At 42.8% G+C, this 26,706-nt stretch overlaps 2 protein-coding genes across 9 annotated transcripts in view; one reads left to right on the forward strand and one right to left on the reverse strand.

Annotated features, from left to right (window-relative positions):
- Positions 1-1,001: 1,001 nt before the first annotated feature.
- Positions 1,002-24,619, reverse strand: UBE2D4 (ubiquitin conjugating enzyme E2 D4). Of its 8 annotated transcripts, XM_081283807.1 has the most exons (9): positions 24,454-24,573; positions 23,430-23,574; positions 19,295-19,358; positions 14,995-15,026; positions 14,828-14,905; positions 7,847-7,952; positions 5,548-5,641; positions 3,748-3,789; positions 1,002-3,335 (listed from the first exon to the last, which is right to left on the reverse strand). In XM_081283807.1, exons 4-9 carry the CDS (start codon positions 15,001-15,003, stop codon positions 3,059-3,061), a joined length of 606 nt encoding a protein of 201 aa, XP_081139933.1. In that variant the 5' UTR covers positions 15,004-15,026; positions 19,295-19,358; positions 23,430-23,574; positions 24,454-24,573; the 3' UTR covers positions 1,002-3,058. The 8 variants fall into 8 exon arrangements, 7 of the variants coding, with proteins under 7 accessions (XP_081139933.1, XP_081139932.1, XP_081139935.1 ...); XM_081283806.1 differs by lacking the exon at positions 23,430-23,574 and having other exon boundaries at positions 24,454-24,619; XM_081283809.1 differs by lacking the exon at positions 14,995-15,026.
- Positions 24,620-24,629: 10 nt separating this feature from the next.
- LOC308643715 (up-regulator of cell proliferation) overlaps positions 24,630-26,706 on the forward strand; it is a 54,121-nt gene continuing 52,044 nt past the window's right edge. The window contains exon 1 of the mRNA XM_081283803.1: positions 24,630-24,814. The gene's annotated coding sequence lies outside the window, so the exon portion shown is untranslated. The remainder of the gene's footprint in view (positions 24,815-26,706) is intronic.

Consider the following 26,706-nt stretch of genomic DNA (forward strand, 5'->3'; position numbering starts at 1 on the left):
CAACAAAGTCAGAAAACTGGCCTCAAGAAGCGAACAGTAAGTCCTTCTTCAGGTGAACAAGCAGGCCTCTGGAAGGAATGCTGCTCAGGATTTATTTGCTGCGTCTGCCCACATAGCATCAAGCTGCTATTTAGGGATGCTGATAGCCACATCCTCCATTTCTCAGATAACCAGCACTCATGGCTAGATCCAGTGTAAGGTCCATACCTTATACAAGGTGCCAGTCAGAAGAGTCAGGCACCAGAAGGGATGAGAGACAAGTGGCTCCATAGTGAACTTAGGGCTCCTTCTCTGCCTCTTTGGGTACCAGGCTCCAGGCCAGTAATTCTGCAGATCAGGCCTATAAGCATCTTTTCTGACACTGAGGAAAACTTTCTTTGAAATATGACCATCCTTAAGAAACTTCAGTGAGGTGGTATGGAATTCTTCTGTGTTGATATACTGCTCAGCTAGCTACAAGCTACCATTTTACATGGGTCTGTTTTGGGGAATTGAACCCAGTAATTCTGCAGATCAGGCCTATAAGCATCTTTTCTGACACTGAGGAAAACTTTCTTTGAAATATGACCATCCTTAAGAAACTTCAGTGAGGTGGTATGGAATTCTTCTGTGTTGATATACTGCTCAGCTAGCTACAAGCTACCATTTTACATGGGTCTGTTTTGGGGAATTGAACCCAGGGGTGCTTAACTACTGAGCTACATCCCCAGCCCTTTTTTATTTTTATTTTCACTTAGAGACAGGGTCTCACTGTGTTGCTTAGGGCCTTGCTAAGTTGCTGAGGCTGGCGTTGAACTTGCAATTCTCTCGTCTCAGCCTCTCCAGCTGCTGGGATTATAGGCGTGGAACACTGTGACCCAAGCTACCATTTTAATACGGTTAAATATCCTTGCTGTGAGATTTTGACCCTTTGTGTCATGTTCTTGTAATTCCCAGATATTCCTGGAACCTGACAGATGATCAAAATCTCAGCCCCATTCATCAAATCCAGAAACTTATGGGAGAGTTAACATTCATTTATTCATCATACATTTGTTGTTTAAGATCATGTATCTCACCAGGTAAGCCCAGTGGCTCAGGAGGCTGAGGCAGGAGGATTGCAAGTTCAAAGCCAACTTCAGCAACTTAGCAAGGTACCAACTAATTCAGTAAGACCTTGTCTCAAAATGAAAAATAAAAAGGGGTGGTGATGTGGCTCAGTAGTTAAGTGCCCCTAGCTTCAATCCTTAGATACAATAAATGCATCTCCCTGACCTCTAGTCCAAAGAAAGAAACACATTACCCCACAGCTGACTTTTCAGATCTGCTGTCCAGTTGCTAACCAGGGACTTGCCTTGGAAGCATGATTTCTGAAGATGTGGGTTACACAGGAGCCCCCACACCATAGTTAATGTTACAACAAAGCTTTGACCCAAGGAGTGTTTTCCAGGCTGACTTGAGCCCTGGAAGGCATGACAAGTGGATGACTGTCTCATTGGGAGAGAACTTAAGGGGATTTCTCAAGAACATGCCTGTCCAAGGGGTCAGCAAGTATAAAGCCCACTTAAAATTCACAATGAGTCAAGATTTTTACTGGGAATCCACAAAGGGCTGATTTTACTTTCTCTACTACATATCTCGAGCAGAGAGGGGAGGCTTGGGAAATTCTGACTGGATGCAGAAAATCCACGTTTCTTCAAACTATTATGCTTGAAAATCCAGAATGTGGATACCCACATCCCTGACACCAGTTTGGGTCTGGATTTTCCCCTCTGACCTGCCTATAACATGTGAATCATTCTCCACTTCCTAATCTACATAAACCATTATATGCAAAATTTTCTGTGATGCTGAAGTGAAGTACACAATTTCACACACTGCATGGCATTGCTGCTTAGCAGAGCCTGCATTAACATCCTTTCTGAAGGACATCTTGGTAAAGGCATTCTCACCATTTATTAAGACTTACTGTTCTGTTTAAGCAAAGACCAAAGGGGTAGTAAAGAGAAATTCTCACCCTAACCAAGGTGAGAAGCAAGGAACAAGGACCATAGGACCCAAAAAGAAGCTTTATAATAGGATAATCCTAAATGGAAACCCCCAAAAGGCAAATGCAGACCAGGCTCCATCTACTCCATCTTTTGCAAAAGGAGTAATGACATGAATAACCTCAGGAAGGTATTCTCATTGACAAAACATCTGGCAATAAGGTTGCAGCTACAACTTAGGAGTTTCAGGAACAAATCAAACTCCCACAGTCATCTTTGGTTAACCCCAAGTTCTAGATCTGTAGACCTTCCAATTGCCCTCAGAGGTTTTTCCTGGCCTTTTGGTTGCAGTTTTACTCTTCTCTGCCCTGTTCTTTACTTCTAGCAGTAGTGGTTATTGAACCCAGGGGTGCTCTATCACTAAGCTAGGTCCCCAGCCATTTTAAATTTTTTTGAGACTGGGTCTTGCTAAGTTGTTGAGGCTGTCCTTAAACTTGTGATCCTCCTGTTTCAGCCTCCCAAGTCACTGAGATTGCAGGTGTGCACAACCCAGCCCTGCTTCTGTCCTGAATCACTCAAGCATCACTCTGTGAGAATGGAATAACCAACCCGGAAAAAACTAAATTTGGCTTTAGAAATTTGAAGCCCTTCAACTTTCCTCCTTCTTTGGAGGTTTTATTTGAAATCCCTTTCATGCCTTTTCCTAAGTCACCTAATTTCAAAGCTGTCAGCTCTAAAGTCAAACCTTAAAATGTGTTCAATCAGAAAGCCAAGCAAGGAAGCCAGGCACTTAACAGACTATTCTAATTAAGGCTCTGAAAACACTGTCAAGTTTTCATATCTTCTGTTCTGCCTGGGGGGTGGGGTGGGGGAAGGAGACTTAAATATCAACTATTATTTAGACTCTTAAGGGAATTGCATTTTTATTTACAGTTGAGTCTCTACCCCTCCCCGTGTTCTAGTCTGCAAATGGCTTACACTTGGACTTTGTTTAGGATCCTGGTGGGAGGAGGTGGAGGTAGGGAAAAACCTCATCACATAGAAAAGCATAACCCAAATCTCACTATGGTTTCATAATTTTGCTCTTGCATCTAAAAAAGACAGTCATCTCTCATGAGGGAGGGTGTTATGTGCTTTATATCCTGACATTTTCCACTCGCTGCTTCTTGGTGTGAGGAGAGATATGCAGCATGTGGCACTGCAGAGGAAGACGGCAGAAGCCACAGAATGAGACATCCGCTTTCCGGTGATGCTGTCCCATTCCTGGGAGCCTCCAGGATGCACTCAGACTCCTTGGGATGTGATTCTGCAGCAGACAGGATGCAAGGAAGCCCACTCTGTCCTGGGCACCCAGGACAACACTGAGTTCTAAAGGCAAAGGGCATGTAGTGAGGGGCCAGGCTAGGCCCCCATGTGGTGCCATAGTGAGCAGCAGCACCATTTGAGGCCAGGCAGGGGAGGCGTGCAGGGACTGGCCTCCCAGAGACGAGCAGATGAGTTGGGGCAGACCGACCCATTCCAGTGTAACCAGAAAGGTTGTGGATCATAGTTACAATGGTTGCTGATTAGGCATCAAAGATGTGACATTGTCAAAGCCACCATGGCTGAGAATGGCACCAACATGCTGCAGCCAAAGAAAGTGGGTGGCCCACATATGTGTGAAGAACGGGTGGCACTCTGTCAGTGGCTTAGCTGACAGCTCAGAGCTTCATAGGAAGACCTCTTTGCCTGGCCAGCTTCTCTTGAACAATGTCTCCCACGAAACCTCCGAGGCACTTACATAGCATATTTCTGTGTCCACTCTCTTGCTAGTCTGTTGTACCTGGAAGAAAAAAGCAGAGGGAGTGACACCCTCACTTGAAATGGTCATGTCCCTTCAACGTGGAGTAGAGAACATGACTGATGTGGGGAAATGCTGCTGCTTGTCAGACATCCAGGACTGATGGATGAATTAAAAAATAAAAACTTTCCTTGGAGCAGGAACACTTCAGTCATGGCTGTAACCCCCATACTTGGTGAGTCCTGTTGATCCTTCTTAACTATCTGCTGTGGAAGATGTAATACTGCAGCAAATCTCTACCCTTTCTCTCTCCTGTCCTTCAATAAGGACGCAGAAGATACTCAAAGTTCAGCTTGGAATAGTTCCAGGCTGTCCAGAACACAAATTTTAGAACCTGTCACTTGTATGTGAATCAGCACCACCCTCTGCAGCTGGGCCACCTCTTTGTGCCCTCATCTCCTTGGCTGTTCACCATAAAAAGACTGTCTGTTTGAGGGGACGACTGGACAAGTCTGTATATAAAGTACATGGAGCAGGCCTGGCACCAGTGAGAGTTATCTAGGTATGTGCATTTATCTTCATTATTGTAATGAAATCTGATGCCATGAGACTGTAAATTAGAGATTTGTAGTTAGGGGACACACTGAAAAAAATGCCTTTTGTTATATCTAAAATAGCTTATAATAATTTGGTTTTTTCCCCTGTGGTGCTAGGGAATGAACCCAGGGCCCTGTGAATGCTAGGTAAGAACTCTGCTACTAAACTACATCAGTGGGCTCATAAGAAATGTTAAAGTAAGTAAAAACAATTTAAAATTTAATCAGCTAAAACTTATTTTGATTGCTACCAGGAGACTTCAATGAGTATAATAATGAGGTCTATAAAGTTCTCAAGAAAAATGTTACAAAAACCAATTCATTCTAATCTCTTCAGACAGAAGATAAGTAATAAACTAAAAGACTCTCTGAAGATACTCTTTGTTTTTTGAGAAAGGATCTTGCCAAGTTACCTAGACTAGCCTGAAACTCTTGATCCTCCTGCCTCTGCCTCCAAAGAAGCTGGGATTACAGGTGTGCACCACTACACCTGGCTATGCGAATATTCTTCACAAGAGCCAGTAATATTCTCTCCCAGGTGCCATTCACATGACACTTCTGCTGTCTGGGTCCCATCACACCTGGCCCCTTTCTTGCTAACTTAACTGTCAACATACAGACTAACACAGGGTAGTGTCTTCTGGGCCTGCTCCACTAGCCAAACACTCCCATGATTCAGCGCACAAGGGAGTAAGAATTCTGGATCTGGTAATTGATGTTTAAACAGAATTGGCAGTAAGAGTCTGTTGGTGAAACAGCAACATACTACTGACTTCTGACCGCACCCAGCAAACTGACCATAGCTGTGTTTACCACCTTGACTGGCTTCAGCCTCACTCTGGGTATGTCCAAGCAGACAAACCCTTGTCTTATGCCATAAACCTTAGAATTTAATCCAGAATTTTCCTGTTGTCAGATTCTTCTGAGTCCATTCTTGGCTGACCACTGACTTTGCTGGCCTCAAGGCAGGGTGTGGCAAACAATATTTTAGGGTTCTGTAGGACAGCTGATGAACTATCCAGGAGGGTAAACTGCTTTTATCCCCTTCTCTCTCCTCAGAGGAGAGTCAAAGGACATGTTAGTGAGAGCCAAGAGGCCACACCCAGGGCACATCCACTGTGCGCACAGGCTTAGCTCAGGCAGGAAGATGTCTGTGGGAACACTGGCAGCCATGGCACAAAGGCAATCCAAAGAGGACGCATACTTCTCTCTGTCGGCCTTGTAGGTGTGGGCTATTTCTGGCACCAGAGGGTCATCAGGGTTGGGGTCGCAGAGCAGGGAGCAGATGGACAAGAGAACTGGGAAGAAAGAAACGGTCAGTCAGCTGTGGCCTGGAAGCTGTGGATGTAGTAAGCCCCCCAAAACTTGTGCTTTCAGTTGACCAGGCAGTTCTCTTCCCCTCAACACCCTATTCTAATAATGATTCTGCTTAAGTCATGAAAGTATTTGCTTTGGCTACATTCTAACTGGGAGGCAGTTTGTATTGTGAACTTCTTTTTTTTTTAATATTTATTTATTTTTTTAGTTCTCGGCGGACACAACATCTTTGTTGGTATGTGGTGCTGAGGATCGAACCCGGGCCGCACGCATGCCAGGCGAGCGTGTTACCGCTTGAGCCACATCCCCAGCCCTATTGCGAACTTCTTGATGCAGTCTCAGCACACTGCTCCAGGACACTTCCTCCTCTATATGGTCTCGGGCCCTTACTGAAGCCCCTGTGGTCTTAGCCTCTGACATCTTCCAGGCCCACAGTTTTTAACCATACCATGTATCTTTGGTGTTTGGTTCCAGGAGCCCTGTTAAGAGAACTGGAGTTCAGAGCACTCAGGTAACTTTCTAAGGTCATAGACTTGGAAAACCCAGTAAATGGGTAAAAATTCTTAACTAGGTCTATAATTACAAAGCCAAAGAACCCTTCCACTCTTGCATTCATCTCTGTAATGTACATTCAGTGTGCTCTGAGAGGCTCTGGAAAAAGGGAATCATCCACTAGGGTCTGGTGAAGAGCAGAAGGAACTGTGAGAGGATTATCATTCCTGCTTTGTTCTGGACTGCAGGACACCCAACAAACTGCCTTCAGTGAGTTCACCAGAGTCCTAACCACAGGTCCCCAAGGGTAAGCTACAAATGGTAGAGCAGCTCAACCCCTCTGCTAGTCTCAGCTGAGATGTAGTCACTATGGACTGTCCTCCAGGCCACTCAAGTTCCAGTGCTTTTCTTCCTTCTTTCCTTCCTTCCCACTGAAGGGCCCCTTCCTAACTCCATACCTAGGACTATGCTGGCCCTGGGTCTGCCAGCTCAGCTTCAGGCAGACCCTCAAGGTTGGAATTTTGCCATGGCTGCCCCTGCAATCCTTCCTGCATATACTTCTCCTAGGTTCAACTCAGAGGGAAGCTATCTTGGGAGGATGTTGGGATGTTTCCAGGATTTGTCAGCCAAGCAGAATCTGTTCTGCCCTGGCAAGGATGTGCACCATATGCAGGGGTGGTGCTTTGTCTCTCTGGATTCACCATGCCTACTGCTGTAGGCCCTCTCCATCCTTCTAAAGCCTGCCCCTGCCAGCTGTCCCAGGCTCTCTGCAACCTTTCCTGGTTGGTTACCCAAAGCTCTTCTACCTGCACTGCCTCATGCATACTCTCTGCTTATTTTGGGAAGCTGATTTTTTTTCCCCACCATCCCACCCATCCCCACCTGAGAGGCCACCATACTGACTATATTCAGGACTCATGTGAACACACAAACACACAGGTCATGCTCAGCACATCTTAGTTCAGAGGGAATATCTGCATTTCTTGTCTTTTTTTTTTTTTTTTTTTTTTGTACTCAGAATTTCACCATTGAGTTACATTTCCAGTCCTTTTTATTTTTTATTTTGAGACATTGTTTTGCTAAGTTGCTTAGGTTTCACTAAATTGCTGAGCCTGGCCTTAAACTTGTGGTTCTTTTGTCTCAGCCTCCTGAGTTGCTGGGATTACAGGCTGGCATTACCAAACTAGGAGGAGTATCTGCATTTCTACTTGTCTGGTTTTTTTCACCCAAAGACATGTGTTCAGCATCGCTTATTATAGAACGGGTGGATTTTCCATCAATCGTGAGGCTCCTGAGGACAGGCCATATATCTCTTCTTCCAAGGCTGACTCACATTCTCAGCTGTTCCTTTTTGGATGAATGGATAAATGATGGAACAGAAAAGGTAGTAAAATATTTGTCTTTCTGATTTTTAGATGAAGAGTGTAAGTAAAATTGATATTTTCTTCTTGCACCTATATGATGTCTTAAGCACCTCATAGTGACTGACTACTGAGGACTGATAAGATACAGGACACTGAGCTTGGTTAATGTTACTTCTCTGCAGTGCAAGGACATCATGTGTGCACAAGGCTAGATGGGGCTTTGAGACCTGGGTAAGCTGCCCATTCTCCCTGAGCCTCCATGCCCACCAGTCAGTGAGTGGGTAAAAACACATGAGATAGGGCACATGAAACACACATCTGAGTTTCTACCTTTGGACACAGTTAGTGCTGGAGACCACTGTGACCGCAGGATGTCCAGGCAGATGCTGCCATTGCTGTTGATATTGGGGTGATAGATTTTTGTTGTGAAAGCGACCTGTAGAAATGAGAGATCCCAAGTCAGACAAGCCACAGGGGACATATGGAAAACAAACTGAGTAAAGGTGAAGTAGCCACTGCTGGGCTATACTAGGGTATGCTCTGTACTGGCCTCACACAGTCCTAGGTGAACTGGAAGCCCATGCCAATCCCTAATAGGACACAGGAAAGGTAACCCAAGAAGTCCCCTGACTTATTTTCTGTTGGATTCTCATTCTGAACACAGGAAGACTGATATTATCTTCCCCAAAGTACTGTACTCTGAAGAGTAACAAGGAAGGTGGTGGAAAGAACTCAGAAAGCCAAAGGTCTGTGCAAAAAAATAATGACTCAAATTGTGGATATAATCAGGAAACAGTTACAACAGGAAACAGCCAAAATTTACTCCTCATCCTTTACTTAATTACTTATTTGGGTCTAACTAGCTTGGACAAAACTTGGATTTCAGCCATCACTGATTTTGGCTACACATAAAACATAGATGCTTTGTTAACATAAGATGTATCACCACCAGCAGATAAGCCCAGGTCACAGACCTTTTCCTCCCCCACCCCCGCCCCCAGTGCTGGAGATTGAATCTAGGGCCTCATGCATGATAGACAAATATTTTACCACTGAGCCATACTCCAAACCCTCTTCTCTCCTTTTAGTTTTCCCATTCTCAGAATTTAGCCTTCAAAATACACTTGCACATTTCAAATATGCAAGGATACCCACTGTAGCAAAACACATAAAACAATGCAAATGTCTCTCAAGAGATTATTGGTGAAATTAGTGTTACATATATACAACTGTTTAAAAAGCACACACGAAATACTCATATGCTCAGATGGAAAAATTTCCAATATGCACTCTTGATGGAAAAATCAAATGCAGCTTTGTGACATCTTGGAGATGCCATGGGAGAAAAAAGGAAACACACACAGGTGGTTGTACAGGTGTAGATGATGCTTGGAAAAGAAAAAGATCCAGACCACTGGGACAAAGAAGACTGTGTTCATTGCACATACTCCTACCATTTGATCTCTTCTAGAAAAAAACATAGCCACACATTACTTCTTGAAATGAATTTCCTGGGGACCAAAGTCCTCTCTTTAAATAGGGAGTGATGCTGTTCCCAGGGTTGATATGGGGGGCCTGTAGAGTCAGTCCCACCTTATGTGAAAGGTGCTCCAAGTCACATGCAGTTTTCATTGTCCTTGGAGTAGGATGAAAATAAGGCTTGCCCCCTCAGTCCCACCCACACCTCACAGACCAGCAATGTCAGCAATTGCTGGGCAATGCAGCAGCAATGATTCTGCTTCCTTCCCTTGCTCTGATGCTCTATTACTATTTCTTTGCTTGGACAGTGGGTGAGAAGCATCCTTTATATTGTCATCCATGATTTTTTGCATGTGTGATATACTTAAAATTTTTTTTTTTGTTGTTTTGCTTTTGCTTTTTGGTGCTGGGGATCAAACCCAGAGACTCTTACACACTAAGTAAACATAAGAACTTACTTGAAAAGATGAGGTGAAGGGGGCTGTGCGTATGTGAGCTTAACCAACTTTTACCATATGATTTTTTCTTTTTCCCAGTAAGGTCAAACTTCAAAAGGGTCTTGGAGAGTATCTGCTTCAATACCTCCTATAAAGATCATGCAATTCTGCCAGATTCCTCCTACAGTCAGAAAATTCTTATGAAAACAGATTATTTATTTGTTTCCTAAGTGAAGTACTGGGGATTGAACCCATAGCACTGTGCCAATGAGTGACATCCCCAGCCCTTTTTATTTTTTCTTGAGACAGGATCGTGCTAAGTTGTTCAGGCTGGCTTTGAATTTGTGATTCTCCTGCCTCAGCCTCCTTAGAAGCTGGGATTACAGGTGTGCCACCGAGCCTGGATTCCTGTGAAAAATTTTAAGAAGACAGAAGCACTTTCTTTTTTTGTAGAGTATCACTCTCATATTTCAGTTTACATCTTTCCCTGTTAAAATAATCCCAATTCACAGAATTTACTTCTGTCTTTTAATAATAGCCAATGTTTTCACTTTCTCCTTGGGCAGTTAGTGATTCTAAAAAAGGTCCAACTGATATACACGCCTACATCCTTATCTGTTTAAGGAAGATTCTTAGCTGCTTACATTCTAATGATTAGAAATTGTTACTTTAAAAATAATGCACGGTCTTTCCATAAGGAAAGGGGACTGGAGGGTGGGTTAGAGAAACATGAAGCAAGCTAATGCTTTTCCAACCACCCCACTACCATTACCACCACCAATAGTACCCAATCCTGAGGGGCTATTTTAGCTCTATCACTACACACCCTCTCCCCTGCCAAAAGCTGGAAAAGTCTCCAGAGTACTGAACACATTTAACCTTGATTTAAAATATCCAGGCACCAAGTGGCTGCTGCTGGCAACACCTGCACAGAGCTGCAACAAGTGAGCCCAAAAGGAGCCTCTTACAATGAATCAGATAACCAAAGTGCAAAACAGTGGCTACAAACTTAAACTACCAGGGCCAACTCAGGTGGTAAGGCACAGAGACCATTTGACACCCTGACAAGACTACCAAGTAAGTCTGATAAAAATGCTACCCTTGATCGAATCCTGAGGACATATCACACAAATCCAAAATGATCGACTTCTGACATCATAATTGATTAATTCTCCTCAAAACCATCAAGATTTTATTTATGTATGTGTGTGTGTTGCTGGGGACTTGAACCCAGGGCCTAGTGCATGCAATGCAAGCACTCTACTAACTGAGCTATATCTCCAGCCTCCCAAACCATTAAGATTATGAAAAACTAAAGCACCATTACAAACTGTGATGATAGAAGAAACTAAACAGTAAGTGCTGGGAACCTGAAGCTCAAGGGGAACACTGGTAGAAACTGGTAAAGTTTGATCAAGTTGTCAGTTTAGTCCTTAGTACTGTGACCAGCACTGATTTCCTGGTTCTGATTGGAGCAGTATAGTAACATAAGATGTTGGTATCAGGGAAAGCTAGATAAAAAATACATGGAGGCGGCTTCCATGTGTTCTTTTAAAAAAATTTTTATTTATTTGTATTTATGTGGTACTGAGGATTGAACCCAGGGCCTTACCCATGCTAGGCAAGCACTCTAACACTGAGATACAATCACAGCCCTCCATGTATAGCTTTACCTGATACCAAACTATAGAGCACTAAAGAAAGAAATTGAAGAAGACCTTAGAAGGTAGAAAGATCTCCCATGCTCCTGGATAAACAGAATTAATATTGTCAAAATGGCCAAATTACCAAAACTGTTATACAGATTTAATAAATTCCTATTAAAATCCCAATGACATTCTTCATAGAACTAGAAAAAGCAATCATGAAATTCATTTGGAAAACTAAGAAATCCAAAATAGCCAAAGCAATCCTTAACAAGAAAAGTGAAGCAGGAGGCACCACAATACCATAACTTAAACTATACCACAGAGCAATAGTAACAAAAACAGCATGGTATTGGCACCAAAACAGACACCATGTAGACCAATGGTACAGAATACAAGACACAGAGACAAACCCACATAAATACTGTTATTTCATACTAGACAAAGGTGCCAAAAACATTTACTGGAGAAAAGTTAGCCTCTTCAACAAACGCTGCTGGAAAAACTGGAAATCCATATGTAACAAAATGAAATTAAACCCCTATCTCATACTCTACACAAAATTCAACTCAATGTGGATCAAAGACTTATTCACTAGAACAGACATCCTGCACCTAATAGAAGAAAAAGTAGGCCCAAGAAATCTTCATCATGTCAGCTTAGGAACTGACTTCCTTAATAAGTGTCCTAAAGCATAATAAGTAAAATTATGAATGGGATGGATTCAAACTGAAAAGCTTTTTCTCAGCAAAGAAAATAATAACATGAAGAGAGAGCCTACAGAATGGGAGAAAATCTTTACCACATACACCTCAGGTAGAGCGCTAATCTCCAGGATATATCAAAAACCTTAATACCAAAAAAACACAAATAACCCAATCAATAAATGAGCTAAGGAACTGAACAGACACTTCACAGAAGAAGAAATACAATCAATCAACAAATACATGGAAAAATTCATCAACTCTAGCAATTAGAGAAATGCAATCAAAACTAAGATTTCATCTCACTCAAGTCAGAACAGCAATTATCAATAGTAAAAGCAACAGTAAATGTTGGTGAGGATGTGGGGAAAAGGTACACTCATACATTGCTGGTGGGCCTGCAAACTGGTGCAACCATTATGGAAAGCACTATGGAGAAAACTTGGAATGGGGGCTAGGGATATAGCTTAGTTGGTAGAGTGCTTGCCTTGCATGCACAAGGCTCTGGGTTCAATCCCCAGCAACCCCCCCCCCCAAAAAAAAAAGCAAAAAAAAAAAAAAAAGCTTGGAATGGAACCACCATTTGACCCAGCTATCCCACGCCTTGGTTTATACCCAAAGGACTTAAAATCAGCATACTACAGTAATGCAGTCACATCAATGTTTTCAGCAGTTCAATACACAATAGCCCAATTATGGAACCATCCTAGATGCCTTTCAACAGATGAATGGATAAAGAAAATGTGGTATATCTATACAATGAAATATTACTCAACCTTAAGAAGAATGAAATTATGGCATTTGCAGGTAAATGGATGGAGCTGAAGAATATCATGCTAAGTGAAATAAGCCAATCCCCAAAAACCAAAAGCCAAATGTTTTCTCTGATATGCAGATGCTAATTCATAATAACGGGGGTGCCTAGGGAATAATAGAGGTAATATGCATTAGACAGAGGGGAATGAAGGGAGGGGAGAGAACATGGGGATAGGAAGGATACTAGAATGAATTGGACATTTTTACCCTATGTACATGTATGATTACACTGATGGTGTGATTCTGCATCATGTATAACCAGAAAAATGAGAAATTATACTCCATTTATGTACGATGTGTCAAAATGCATTCTACTGTCATATATAACTAATTAGAACAACAACAACAACAACAAAAAGAATACATGGAAACTCTTTATATTACTTTTGTAGCTATTTTGTTGTAAGTGTGCTATATGTTGTGAATGTGCTGGGGCTAGGCCCAGGGCCTTGAATATGAAAAGCAGGTGGTCTACCACTGAGCTATACTCCCAGTCCTTGCAACTTTTCTAACTCTAAAATTAACTCAAAATAACTTTTTTTTGAAAAGACTGAATATCTAGGTCTGAGTTTCACCTTGTATTATCCATGTCATCTTAAGGAGATATACATCCCCCTTTAGACTTAGCTTCCTTATTCACAAAACAGAATTGGCATTTTATTTTTAAAATGAGAATAAAAATATACCTTGGTGTATATGGAAAAAATCTTGGAGAAATGTACACCAGGCTGTTAACTGTGATCTTCTGTGGGTCTACAGCAAGCTGGCTTCCATCTGCACACTAGTTATTTCTCTAATTTAAAAATAACAAACTTTTTCCAGTTTTGCAATCAGAAAAAGAAAGCAGTTAAAAGTGATGTGAATTATGTACCCACTATGTGTGACCACAGCTGATAGGCAGCTCAATCACTGCTTGCTTGTGTTTCTTCTCAGTACTGACTAGCTCACGTGATAAATATCTCTATTCCTCCCTAGGACTGTGAACCTCAAAACAGCAGGCTTTACTTTGTATATAGAGTCCAGGTTAGTGAGGACAACACTGGTAGTAGGATGTATGTCCAGGAGCAAGACAACCTGCAAACAGAAGATCCCAGAAATCTACTTGACAGGCAGAGGCAGGGTAGTCAGGCAGACCCCAGGTCTCTCCCTCCTATCAGTGGCACTATTCTCTGAGGCTCTAATGAGGGAGTGGTTTGTGTGTGAAAAGCAAAGGAAAGTAAGCTACCATTCTAACTTAATAAAGGAAATTGATTTGCCAGGGTCCTAGACCAGATGACTCCACCTTGGCATTTTCTGTTAGAGAAGGGGAATAGTCCTGGACACTGTAGGGTGCTGAGCAACATCTTCAGTCTTCACTCATTAGATACCAATAGCAACCCCCTCAAGTTTTGACAACCCAAAATATGCCAAGATCTTGTCCATATGTTCCTGGAGCAAGTGCAAAGTCACCCTGGCCAAGAATTCCTATCCTACACCATAAGTAAACAACTTCAAAGAAGGAAACGGTAGCCTGCAGACCTAACCAGGATTAGCCATAGCAATGAGGAGTATTATAGAGATTCAGATTGACCTGCAGCAGCCATTCTGAGTTGTTACTGCCATGACTGCCCTTGAGTAAACCTGGTCTATTTTCCCCACATAGTATAAGATAAAAAACTATTAGAGTGGCATGTGGATCTTTACAATTGAACTCTGGTGCCATCAGCTCTGGGAATATGCCTGATGTCTGTGATGTTAGGTTGAGATAAACCAGGTACATTCCAGCTTGGATGAAAATCAAATTTGTCCTGACCACATTGTAAGTTCCCTCCCTCTGACCCAAGTCATGAGGATCCACTGTTTTGATGTCACCTTCAACCATGTTTCTGTCTATAAGCCCCCAATGAAGATGTACTCTGTAATTCTGGATCTGTTTGCCTCTTCTGCAGACTCTTGGTACCCTCTGCTTATGTAGTCAGTCCTTTTACACCAGATTTTCTTCGAACAAGAGCATCCTTAAAACTGAGACTTCAGCAAGAAGCCTGTTTACCATACTCTCCCTTGCTCACAACAGGGATTAATTCTCAAAGTCCAGAGTTTAAAACCCTAGAAGGCTAAAACCATGGAATTGGAATGACAGGCCCTGGAGAGAAGGTTCATACACAGCTCTCTTTACCTGTAACCTGAAGAGGCCCCTTCATCACAAGCTGTCCTTTGTCCAAACATCAGAGGAGTTGGGGGGTGCCTCACCTTTGGGGGCTTGAAAGGGTAATCCGTAGGAAAGTGGATGGTCAGGAAGAAAACACCTCCTTGGTAAGGACTGTCATTCTGGAAGACACAGGAAGAATTCAGTGCTGGTGCTAAGTATAAAGTATAAGAAGCAAAACTGAAGCTGTGCACTCAGCAGCACTACCTACCGGGCCCATGATGGTGGCCTGCCAGTGGAACACTACAAGACAAAAGAGAGATGGGAACATATGAGACCCCCCCCAAATAACATGTCTATTTTATTGAAAAGATGCTGCTAAGTTTAGAGTGTGCTGTTTACAAAAGACTGTCTGACTTCTGACACCAAATGTATTCTAGAGTTCAATAATTTGCTAGGATTCCCAGAGCTCACTGAATGCTATTGTACTCAAGGTGACAGTTTATTACAGGGAAATGGCACAGATTAATAAAAGGAGGGGTCTAAATGCAGAGCTTCCATTATTCTCTCCTCATGAGGACAGGACTTTCTTGGCATCAAAATGTGATAAAACACAGATATTGCCAATCAGAGATGCTCGCCTAAGCCTCAATACTCAAGAACTTTTTGTTGGGGCTCTGTCATAAACATATGATTAATGACTTGAGTGCCTACAGGTCTGATTTCAAACTCCAGTCTCTCCAGCACGATTCAAAGCCTCCATCTTAAGTCACATAGTTGGTCTATTGGCATGGCTAGTCCTCACTTTAAATCACATTGTTGGTGTGGGTCAAAGCCTCTAGACAAAAACTCTGTTTGGGTGAGACATCTTTGAGATCACCTGCCAGAGGCTGAGGATGAAGTTCGGATCTTTTGGGGGCAAGATTAATTTTTATATCTATTTATTTATTGAAATACTGGCAATGAAACTTAGGACCTCCTTTATGTTGAGACAAGTGCTCTATCACTGAGTTATAGCTCCAGTCCAAGATTAATTTCTTTACTACAAAGGTGCCAGTAACTATAATTCAGACCTCTCTTGGCACAGAACTAGGCCTTACCCAGGCTTTGGGCTCTTTTCATATTGCTCTTGATAAGTGCCTTCTATTCCCTGGTTCTTCCCTTGATTCATTCTGAAGCCTTCTCCAAATAGTCTCTCTAAAGAACCAATTGCCAACAGCTGTGGGGGCTCACGGCTGCCACATCTACACATGTCTTCTTGTGCATATCACCAGACAGTGCTCTGGGGACTCAGTGACAAGATAAGATGAGGCTCTCCTGGTTTTTCCTCCTAGGTTCCCAGACTTCAGCAGCCAAGCTGCTACACATCACACCTCTTGCCCTCTAAAGGGTCCCTGGTTACTTTTATTGCTCTGTCCATCCCCAAAGCAGCTCTAGTGCACTCAGCAAGGAATCTTTAAGTAGACCACATACTCACCTTCAAGGCTCCCAAGTCATATGTGTGACCCAGGGCAAAAACTCCAGAGCCTTTGTGGAAAATGGCTACACAACCATAGGTTTGGGCTTATGAGAGCACCTGAGAGGCCTATTATTCTCAAGGGAATTCATCTCATTTGGACTCATGATGGGTGTAGAATGGCTCAAGGTTTCAGGCCTGGTCCTATCTTGGGTTTCCTGTTACCTGTTCAAATATTCCACAGGCTTACCCATGACAGCAGGATGGGGAAGGCACCAAGGCAAGGGTTCTTGTGCAAGAACTAAAGAGAAGTTTCCCAAACCCACTAGGTGAGCCCAAAGATAGTCAAGGCAGCCAGTGAGCCTGTTTCAATATTTCAACAAAATACTGATGAAGAAGATACCTTTATCTGTAATAAGACTGCCTCAGCTAATGAAAATATCACTTGTTTTACTTCTGTTCTTATTCCAACTTATGCTAATGGAAGATCTGTTGTTTCATTTTTTCCTCCAATGAAAAAGCAATTCACAAAATGAAAGGAAAATAGGATTGTTTTCTTAGAAACTGCTCATCGGATAAATTTGGGGGGTTAGCTGAAGCCCTAAAAAATACTTACAATCATCACAGGTTCTGTGGATCAGTGGGCAGGAGGATCTCCCTGAAATTGGTCAGTTCCTACAACACTACTGGGGATTGAACCCAAGGCCTTGTGAATGCTAGGCAAGTGCTCTATCACCGAGTTAAATCTCCAGCCTCAACTCATGTTAATTGTTAGATGGCAGTTTGCCTAATAAAAATGTAGTATAGAATTCCTTATTAAATAAGTGTTTTTTAATTTTTTTTGTAGTTGTAGATGGATAGAATGTCTTTGTTTATTTTTATGTGGTGCTGAGGCTCCAACCCAGTGCCTCATGCATGTTAGGCAAGCGCTCTGCCACTGAGCTATAGTCCCAGTCCTAAATAAGTGTTTTGATAATATATTTCAGAATAGGAGCCCATGACAAATGAGTAGCTAATAAAAGTGGTCCTTTCTTGGTTACAGGACAGGATCTTCTGGTTTTGATCATTTTAACCCCTAATAGCCGCTGGGGTGCTGAGCAGGGTTTGAGGACACAGTCAGAAGAGAAGTCCCCAAAAGAGAGAGGATGAGAGAGGAAATAGAGAAGAGATGCTGTACAGGGGTTATCTGTTAATGGGGCAGGCATAAAATAAGCTTGAAAGGAAAGCCAGCTTCCAAGGTTGTCTGAGCCTCATCCACCAAGGTATTGGTTAGGGCAAGTGGACTTGGTGTTAGTCTTTTTAACAGTGATAGCTGACTCCTGATATAGGGCTGCAGTGCAAGGTGAGCAAGAATGTAAGCTAAGTATCAAGAAGCTGCCTCTAGTGAATTAGAACCAGTCCAACCTTGCTATGACCCTAGTTTAACTTGATATTAAGTAACAGGTCACAGGGGAAATATGCTTTGGAGATCTAAGATGCTTATGAAGACAATACAAGCAAAACAATGACTAAAGGGGAACAAGCAAGAAGCAGGTGTCAGGAGGCTTTGGAGCTTGTTGCCGTATTCATACTCTGCCCATGCAAATGAATCATTTCTGCTCTGCTGAAAAAAATTATTTAAACTCCCACAGAAAGCCTTCAGAGCCTGCACTTTCACTAGCTTCATCTGCCTAACCTTGGCTCCTTTGAGCTCTAGCTCTTCCCAGGACATGAAGGCACACATGGGATACCACCCAACTTTTTCCCACTAGTTTCACGAAATTTTTCATTAGATACTGGTAAACTATATATAACAAAATATGAGATTTATATACAACTTTTAAATGTGCAATCCAGTGGTATTAGGTATTATATGCATCTATAATGTTGTACAACCATTGCCACTATCCATTTCCCTCTCCCTCCCTTCCTCCCTTCCTTTCTCCCCCCACCCCGCCCCACCTCTTGTGGTGCTGGGGACTGAAACTGAGAATTTTCTAAAGCTTTTCTATCATCCAAAACAGAAACAGTATGCCTATGAAACAATCTATATTCCTTTACCATCTGGTAATCCCTCATGAACTTTTATTTTTTGCTACTAGAGATTGAACCAAGGGCGCTTAACCACTGAGCCACATCCCCAGCCTTTTTTGCATTTTATTTAGAGACAGGGTCTTACTGAGTTGCTTAAGGCCTTGCTATGGCTTTGAATTGGCAATCCTCCTGCCTCAGCCTCCCAAGACACTGGTGTTACAGTAGATGCCACCATGCCCAGCAGCTACTTTCTATCTCTAAGAATTTGCCTAGTTTAGACATTGGTATAAGTAGAACTATGCAAGATTTGTCTCTCCCCTTCACCTCAAGGTTTATTTCACTTAGCATGCTTTCAAGGTTCATCCATATTGTAGTGAACTTCAGGATCACATTTTGTTTATCCATTCATCTGCTGATGGACACTTGTGTTGTCATCACCTTTCAACTATTGAATAATGATGCTGTGAACGCAAGCATATTTCAGTCTATAGGACCCTATGATTTTATTACAGCTGCTGCCTACCAGTGGAAGAGAGAAGAAAAGAAGATAAGGGAATTATTGGAAACTCTAGTGCTGGGCAGCTTCAGCCTCCAGCCAGCTGGCTGTAAAGAGTGGCACAGGGCTGGCCAGGGTTGCTTTTTTCTCTTAACCCCTGTCCCAATCAACTGCTTATAGCTGCTGCTTCAGTCTTCCCCTCGTGAAGCACAGAAGTGTGAGAAAAGAATAGATAACTGTGCTCCAGTTACCAGAGGCATGTAGCTGCCACCCTGCCCCCTAATCAGCCCTCCTGTTTGGCTCCCAGGTATACTTATCTATAACTAGTTGTATAACAACTTTTACATCAGTGCCTCAAGTCTGACTTGGTCAGAGGCCTTTTACAGAAGCCTGTATGCCCTGGGACAAACTGGTTTTCTCATGACTCAGTGGAGGGAGGGGTGATTTCTGGCAGCAGAGTGTAACCTGACCTGCCACACTGAGGTGAAATTAAGACCTTCAATGAAAAAGCAATTGACAAAATGAAAGAAAAATAAGATTGGTTTTCTTAAAAGGTGCTCAGCTGATAAATTTGGAGAGTTAGCTGAAGCCCTGAAAAATACTTACAATCATCACCCACAGGTCCTGCGGAACACTGGGCAGGAGGATCCCTCTGCAAGTCGGTCAGTTCCTACAACAGGAGACAGTGGATTAGGCTGATGCATGCCTGGGGTCATCTTTACCCACAGATTCCCCTGGACACAATTGTTCTCCAGGTGGGAAGCCTTAGGAGGTGAATGAAGACAAGGCCAATCCAGGGCCTACTCTCAGCTGTGAAGATACCAGAGAAGTTAAGTATTATCATTTCTATTTTGTAAATTAGGAAAATGAAATGTAAAGCAGTGAGGTAAATAAGCCAGGGTTACAGAGCTGGATGAGGGGAGGGCAAGGAATCAGTTACCGATAGATCTGCCTTACTCCAAGCCTACCTTCCCACCTGCTCAGATGAAGGACACCACCTCACAAGAACTTAGAATAAAAAGAGCCCCAAGAAGCTCTTGGTGGTGTGGTGCCTGCCTGTAATCCCAGCTATTGGGTAGGCTAAGGCAGGAGGAATGCAAGTTAGAGGCTAGCCTTGGCAACTTAGTGAGATCTATCTTAAAAAAAAAAAAAAAAAAATTGGGGGTAGGGCTGTGGATGTATCTCAGTGACAGAGCACCACTGGGTTCATCCCCAATAATGGGGGTGGGGGGAAGAGCCCCAAGAGAATCTCTGGGAGAAGGGTAGGGGTCAGATGCTATCTGTGGGCTAACGAATTAAGTGGAATGAATTAAGTGGCACAGAAAAAGTGCTCATCATGCACAAGGTTCTGGTACTTCAATCTCTCTACTGTACCTCCCTTATCACCATTTCAAAGCCCACTACTGGGTGTTTAGCAAGTCTTAGGGCTTCATTATAGAGACCAAGGGCATGGTAAGCCAACATTTAACACTGCTACCTTATGCACCAATGGAGACCAGTAATTACACCATGACTAGATTCCCTTTATGAGATATCAACTCTGACACAATCCCTAAAGATGCCCCTGGTCCAGTATGAGCCTCAAGGCCCAAGATTTTGGGAAATGACTCTCAAACTTTAGTTTGTATGTATGAGAATGTTTCTTAACATCCCCTATCTTCCCCAGGTTCCAGATCCCAACAGACTTCTTGGGGTTTCCAGAGGTTGTAAAAGTAACTGTCCATCACATGTTAGGTAATCCCAGGGTGCAGTACCTGCACAAAGTTCACACCTGGATGGTTACATTCTTCCTTACCTGAACTAAGCCATATACCATCTCACCTACAAAGACCTTCCTGTAACCACTATGTCTTTGGCATGGTGGTCATTCTAGAAACCCCTTACTGTCTAACCTTGCTTTACTTACTCCACTTACCCCTAAATTTATTTATTTAAAAACATTTTTTTAGTTATAGATGGACACAATACCTTTACTTTATTTATTTATTTTTTGTGGTGTTAAAGATGGAACCCAGTGCCTCACCGTGTGAGATAAACGCTCTACCACTAAGCTACAATCCCAGCCCCTCCACTAAATATAATTAGTCATGATGGCAGTACTCCCACAGAAGCCTGAAAATTCTACAAATCAGGAATGTTTTCTCTCCTAGAGTTGATTTCTAAACATCTGCCAGGGCCAGGCAAGATGGCACAAGCCTGTAATCCCAGCAACTCAGAAGGCTGGGGCAAAAGGAGCACAAGTTCGAGGACAGCTTGGCCAATTTAGTGAGATCCTGTCTCAAAAACAGGAGGTGGGGAATAGGGATACAGTTCATTAGTAGAGTACCCCTAGGTACAATCCCCAGTACTGGGGAAAAAGAATCTTCAGTACACTACTAGTTAGTTCTCAATAATTACCTAATATATATGAACCCATTTCCTCACACACAAAATGGATTATTCTTGGAAAGTGTTCGGTCAGCAGCATTACTAAACGAGAGCAGAAGAGAACTTGGGGAACATGCATATGAGGACATACTAAAAAATGCAAGTGCTACAGAAATCTCTGCAGAACAGTCCTTTCTGCTTACATCTCTGAGCTGTGCCCCTCAGCACCTCATCTGTGACTCTGCAGGGTATATATTTACATCCATTGTGGTGCTGCATGAATAAATGAGCTCTTCAATGAGACTCTTAGAGCAAGTCCTGGACAGACCATATGAATGGTAAGGGGCAGGAAAAGCCAGCAGTACAAGCTGATTCTCCTACAGTTCACAAGGTTTTCCCAGAACTCCATTCTTTTGTCTCCACAGATTACCCAGAATCTATGTCCCTCCTTTAGGGGCATGATAAGTAGTTATTAGGACTTAAGTAACTTTTGAAAGGCCAGACGTGGCCCCTACTGATAGATACCAACTAGCACCAAGGGGTTCTGAACAGTAACTGGCATTTTCAGGAACAATAGTGTGACCTATTCTATCACTCACATAATTATTCCTGTGTTCACTGAAAGGAGCTAGAAGATTCAAATTCAGCTCTAGCACAGGGAAAATCACTTTTGGGTCTTAATATAATTATCTGTTAAACTGTAATTATGCTTGTCTGCCAACTTGTCAGTGCTATTGTGTGGCTACAGATTTTTTTTAATGCATATAATGGTAAACAAGAGCACCCAGTAAGATCAAGGACAGTGCAGTGCACAGACGATTCGACCATTAGCATTATAAAGGGGAAGAAGATAGAATACTTGCATAGTATGCAAAAAGGCCCTGGGTTTGATCCCTAGCACCCCCACACACCAGGGGCAGATGGGTAGAATATATATGCGTGTGTGTATGTATATGTATATATACTCAGGTCCATCTGACACCCAAGTCTACTTTTTTTTACCCCTTCCAGGTAATAATTAAATAAATTACTGGCTACACATACCTCTCCCTCCTCAAGTTCTGTCAAACCCACCACTGCTGAGCTGTACAAGCACTGTTCTTGCCTGGTATCCATTCCATGATCATTAACTTGGACAAAGCAATTGCTGGACTTTCATAATAGTCTCAAGTCTCCCTATGCCCTATTCCAAGTCATACGATGCCAGAAAGCTCTTTTTATAATAGACCTGAGCATGTCATTCATCTGCTTCAAAGCCCTAGGATGATAGATGACCCTTTTTAGAGACCAATTGGTTAAAATTATCTCTTTTTTTTTTTTTTTGAAAACTACTTATAAATGAGAGTTAAAGAGTGGAACAAGATGGCACATGCCTATAACCCCAGTGACTTGAGAGGCTGAAATGGGAGGATTACAAATTAGGGGCCAGTCTCAGCAACTTAGTGAGATCCTTAGCAACTTGTCTCAAAATGAGAAAGACTGGTGATGTAGCTCAAGTGGTAAAAGCACCCCTAGGTTCAAACAGAAGTACTCCCCCTCCCAAAAAAAAGTGAGTTTTAGGACTAGGGGCACAGCTGAGTGGTATAGCATCTGCTTAGTGTACACAATATCCTGGGTTCAATCCCCAGCACTGCCCAAGGAGTGGGGAGACTGGTGTCTCTTGTATTCTTAAAGATCGTGCAATTCTACCTCCAACAATCAAATCTAATAATATAAAATTTTTTTAAAAGAGAGAGTGAGAGAGAGAGGGAGAGAGATAGAATTTTAATATTTATTTTTTAGTTATCGGCCGACACAACATCTTTGTTTGTATGTGGTGCTGAGGATAGAACCCGGGCCGCACGCATGCCAGGCGAGCGCGCTACCGCTTGAGCCACATCCCCAGCCCAATATAAATTTTTAAAAAGACTGATTTGGGCAAGTGTCTGTAGTCCCAGATACTTGGGAGACTGAGGCAGAAAGATGGCTTGAGCCTAGGAAAAAACAAATGGAAAAATAAAAAACCCATCTCAAAAAAAGAAAAAAAATTAGAAAAGAAAGAAATAAGCTAAGCCTCAATGCAAAATGGTATTTATTACATCCTTATTTATGTAAAGAACATTATTAATTATGTTAAGAACAATGTAGAATAATATAAAGGAGAGTTAATTCGTTGAGTGCTTGGTATATGTCAACCACATACTAAACATACCATCTTATTTAATTCTCAAAACAACTCTGTAAATAGGTAAGATAGGAAGACTAGGAATGATTAAGTGCTTTTGAGAAGTTCCACTTGAAGTAACCTTGCATTCTTTAACTCAGGTCCATCTGACACCCAAATCTATTTTTTTTTTAACACCCACTCCAGGTAATAATTAAATAAATTACTTACTGGCCATGCACTGGTGGGATGATAAAATGCTAAAAATTATGGTTACAGCCGGGCACGGAGGTGCATGCCTGTAATTCCAGGAACTTGGGAGGCTGAGGCAAGAGGATGGCAAGTTTGAGGCCAGCCTCAGCAAATTCGTGAGACCCTGTCTCAAAATAAAAAATAAAAGGGAATGGGGATATAGCTCAGTAGTAAAGCACCCCTGGGTATAATCCCCAGGACCCCCTCCAAAAATCGTTATAAATAGCCAGGCGGTGGAGCTCATAATCCCAAAGCCAGCCTCAGCAACAGCAAGGCGCTAAAGAAACTCAGTAAGACCCTATCTCTAAATAAAATATAAAATAGAGCTAGGGATGTGGCTCAGTGGTTGAGTGCCCGAGTTCAATCCCTGGTACCCGTCCTCCCCCCCCAAAAAAAGTTATATTCAAATGTAGGACAAAATGCAGTGTGTGTGTGTGTGTGTGTGTGTGTATAAGAAAAAGACTGCAAGTAGCTATGCTAAAATGTTTAAATGGTAAGAGGGTAGTATTGGAAATACTTTTTATTCTACTGCTGTGCATTTTCCAAATTCTAGTATAATGTACTGAACTCCTACCAAGACACCGTGTTACCTACAAGATAAAAGCCTGGTATTCTTTCTAGAAGCCCTGGGCCCCCACCCCATTCCGAGCATCACGGTCTCCAGTAAGGCCTTTCTCCCTTTTCACCACTTCTGAGTTCCTATTCAACCCCAACACTTAGCGTCAACCTCGAAACCCCAGTCAGTCTAAGTTTTCCTCCGGCCTCTAGCTCCTGGGCAGGGCGCACACGTGACCCGGACTCATGACCCCGCCCACGTGAGCCAACCCCGCCCCGCGCACACGTTGACCCCTTTTAAGGCTGCGCCGGCGGCGGTTCTGCTTCCCACCGAGACAGGTGTCAGTGCCTTTCGCCGCACCAGTCATCGGTCGCTTCGTGGCAGTTGCATCCGGCCCTCATTTAGACGCTTTAGACGTCCAGGTCGAAAGGTGGGGAGGCCCCTTACCTTCTGGATCCGCTTCAGCGCCATCCTCTCCGCTGCTTGGGACCGGGCGGCCCGGCGGGGCTGCCTGAGGCGGCCCGCTGCCGGCTAGGCCGCCGCGCTGCACGCCGGGAACCGCTGTCTGCGCGTGCGCAACGCGGGGCACTGTGGGGCGGTCGTCGCTCGTGGCGCGTCCGAGCGCGGTTGGGGGCCAGGTCCTGCTAGTCAAGTTATTGTGGCCCCAAGTAGGGCTGTGCGGCTTTGACTTGTGGTCGGCGAGGGCCTGGGGCACAGTGACGCGCCGAGCGCCCTACGCTATGCTCTCTATTCCCGCCTGGGCTCCTTCCCAGGCTTTCGCATAATTCCTGAGGGTATTCTCCACCCTGTGAGTATACGTATGCATTTTATACGTTGTGATTGGAGGTTCTAACAGCTGTTTCCGTATAGATGCAATCCCAAACCTGGCGCCGTGGCGCACTCTTGTAATCCCAGCGACAGGGGAGGCTGAGGTGGGAGGATCACAAGTTCCAGGCGCTGCTTAATGAGACCAAAAGAATAATAATAATAAATAATAAACTAAAGGAACTGGGAGGATGTAGCTCAGTGGTAGGGTGCCCCTGGATTCAATTCCCAGGACCGAAAAAAAAGTGTACATACGAAGCAGACAGGCACGCATAACTATGTGGTAGGGCCTGCATTTTCACTAATTCAGGTAGTTCTGACGCACTGCCAAAGTTTAAGAACTGCAGCATGAAACTTAATATCCCAAACTTAATTCTGTACCCTTCCCCCTTTCCGAAGACCTGGGAGTTGTCTAGGTCAACTTCAATTCATGGTTATGAACTAATTAGTAGTGTGTCATGAAATCAGCTTAACGAATTGCAACTACAATTTAAAACATGAAGTGTAATACAATAAAATATATAATGTTGGTGTATCTCACATAGTAAAGACAAGAATTGTCAAAGTTTTGTTGATGTGTGCAAGTGTGTTATATGTTGGTGATATTTCTCCAGACACTTTACAGGACAAGGATACTAATGCAACTACTGTAGGACCAAAGATGTAATCTGGGATTGTCTCTGACCAGTCAGGACATATGGTCATCTTTGAGTTTATATTCAGGATATAAAATGAATTATATTTAATGGTTCCCCCTGCCTTCCATTCTCTCATTCCCCCAAACTGTCCTCCCGACAAGTTCATGAATCTAACATTAGTCTAATCAAGCTGTATCCTTTCCCAAAACTCTTAAGGAATCCCCGTAATCTATAGTAATACATTCAGGTATCCGTGTTCTTTTTAGAATCTAGTATCCTCTAATTTTACCTCTTCCTCCCTAACTTTCAATCCTACTATCAAAGATTTCTATCAATGTTCCTACTTATATTCCTTTACTCCTGGCTGCCCTTCATCTGGAAAACTCTGTTTTTCCCCCTTAACTTTCCAGCTAAGCACATTGGTGCACTCCTGTAATCTCAGCAACTCAGGAGGTTGAGGGCAGGAGGATGGGGACTTAGAGGCCAACCTCAGCAACTCAGCAAGGCTCTAAATAACTTTTCTTGGAAAATAGTAAGGATTCAATGTGTAGTACCTTCCAAAACTAGCTCAATCATCACTCTCTGAGTGAGCCAGGTTAAGAAATTTCTCTTGGTTTCACATCTTTGCAGTACAAATTTCCAGCCAGGTGCAGTTGCCTGTGCCTCTAAACCCAGCTATTTAGGAGACTAAATCAGGAAGATTGCAAGTTTGAGGTAGGCTTGGACAACATAGTGAGACCTGGTCTTGAATACATAAACAGAATAGATAAAAAATTTGTGTTAGACCATAGCCCATCCAGCTCTACATTGTTTACCTGACTCTCTCTTCTGTGGAACAAATTATCCCCTGCATTAAAAAAAAAAAAAAAAAAATATATATATATATATATATATATATATATATATTTATTTTAGTTGTAAATGGACCTTTATTTTTTTATTTTTTATTTTTATTTTTATTGGTTGTTCACAACATTACAAAGCTCTTGACATATCATATTTCATACATTAGATTGAAGTGGGTTATGAACCCCCAATTTTACCCCAAATGCAGATTGCAGAATCACATCGGTTACACATCCACAATTTTACACAATACCCTATTAGTAATTGTTGTATTCTGTTACCTTTCCTATCCCCTACTATCCCCCCTCCCCTCCCCTCCCTTCTTCTCTCCCTACCCCATCTACTGTAATTCATTTCTCTCCTTGTTTATTTTCCCATTCCCCTCACAACC

The sequence above is a fragment of the Spermophilus citellus genome (assembly GCF_964194105.1).
Source record: "Spermophilus citellus genome assembly, chromosome: 3".
NCBI classification, from domain to species: domain Eukaryota; kingdom Metazoa; phylum Chordata; class Mammalia; order Rodentia; family Sciuridae; genus Spermophilus; species Spermophilus citellus.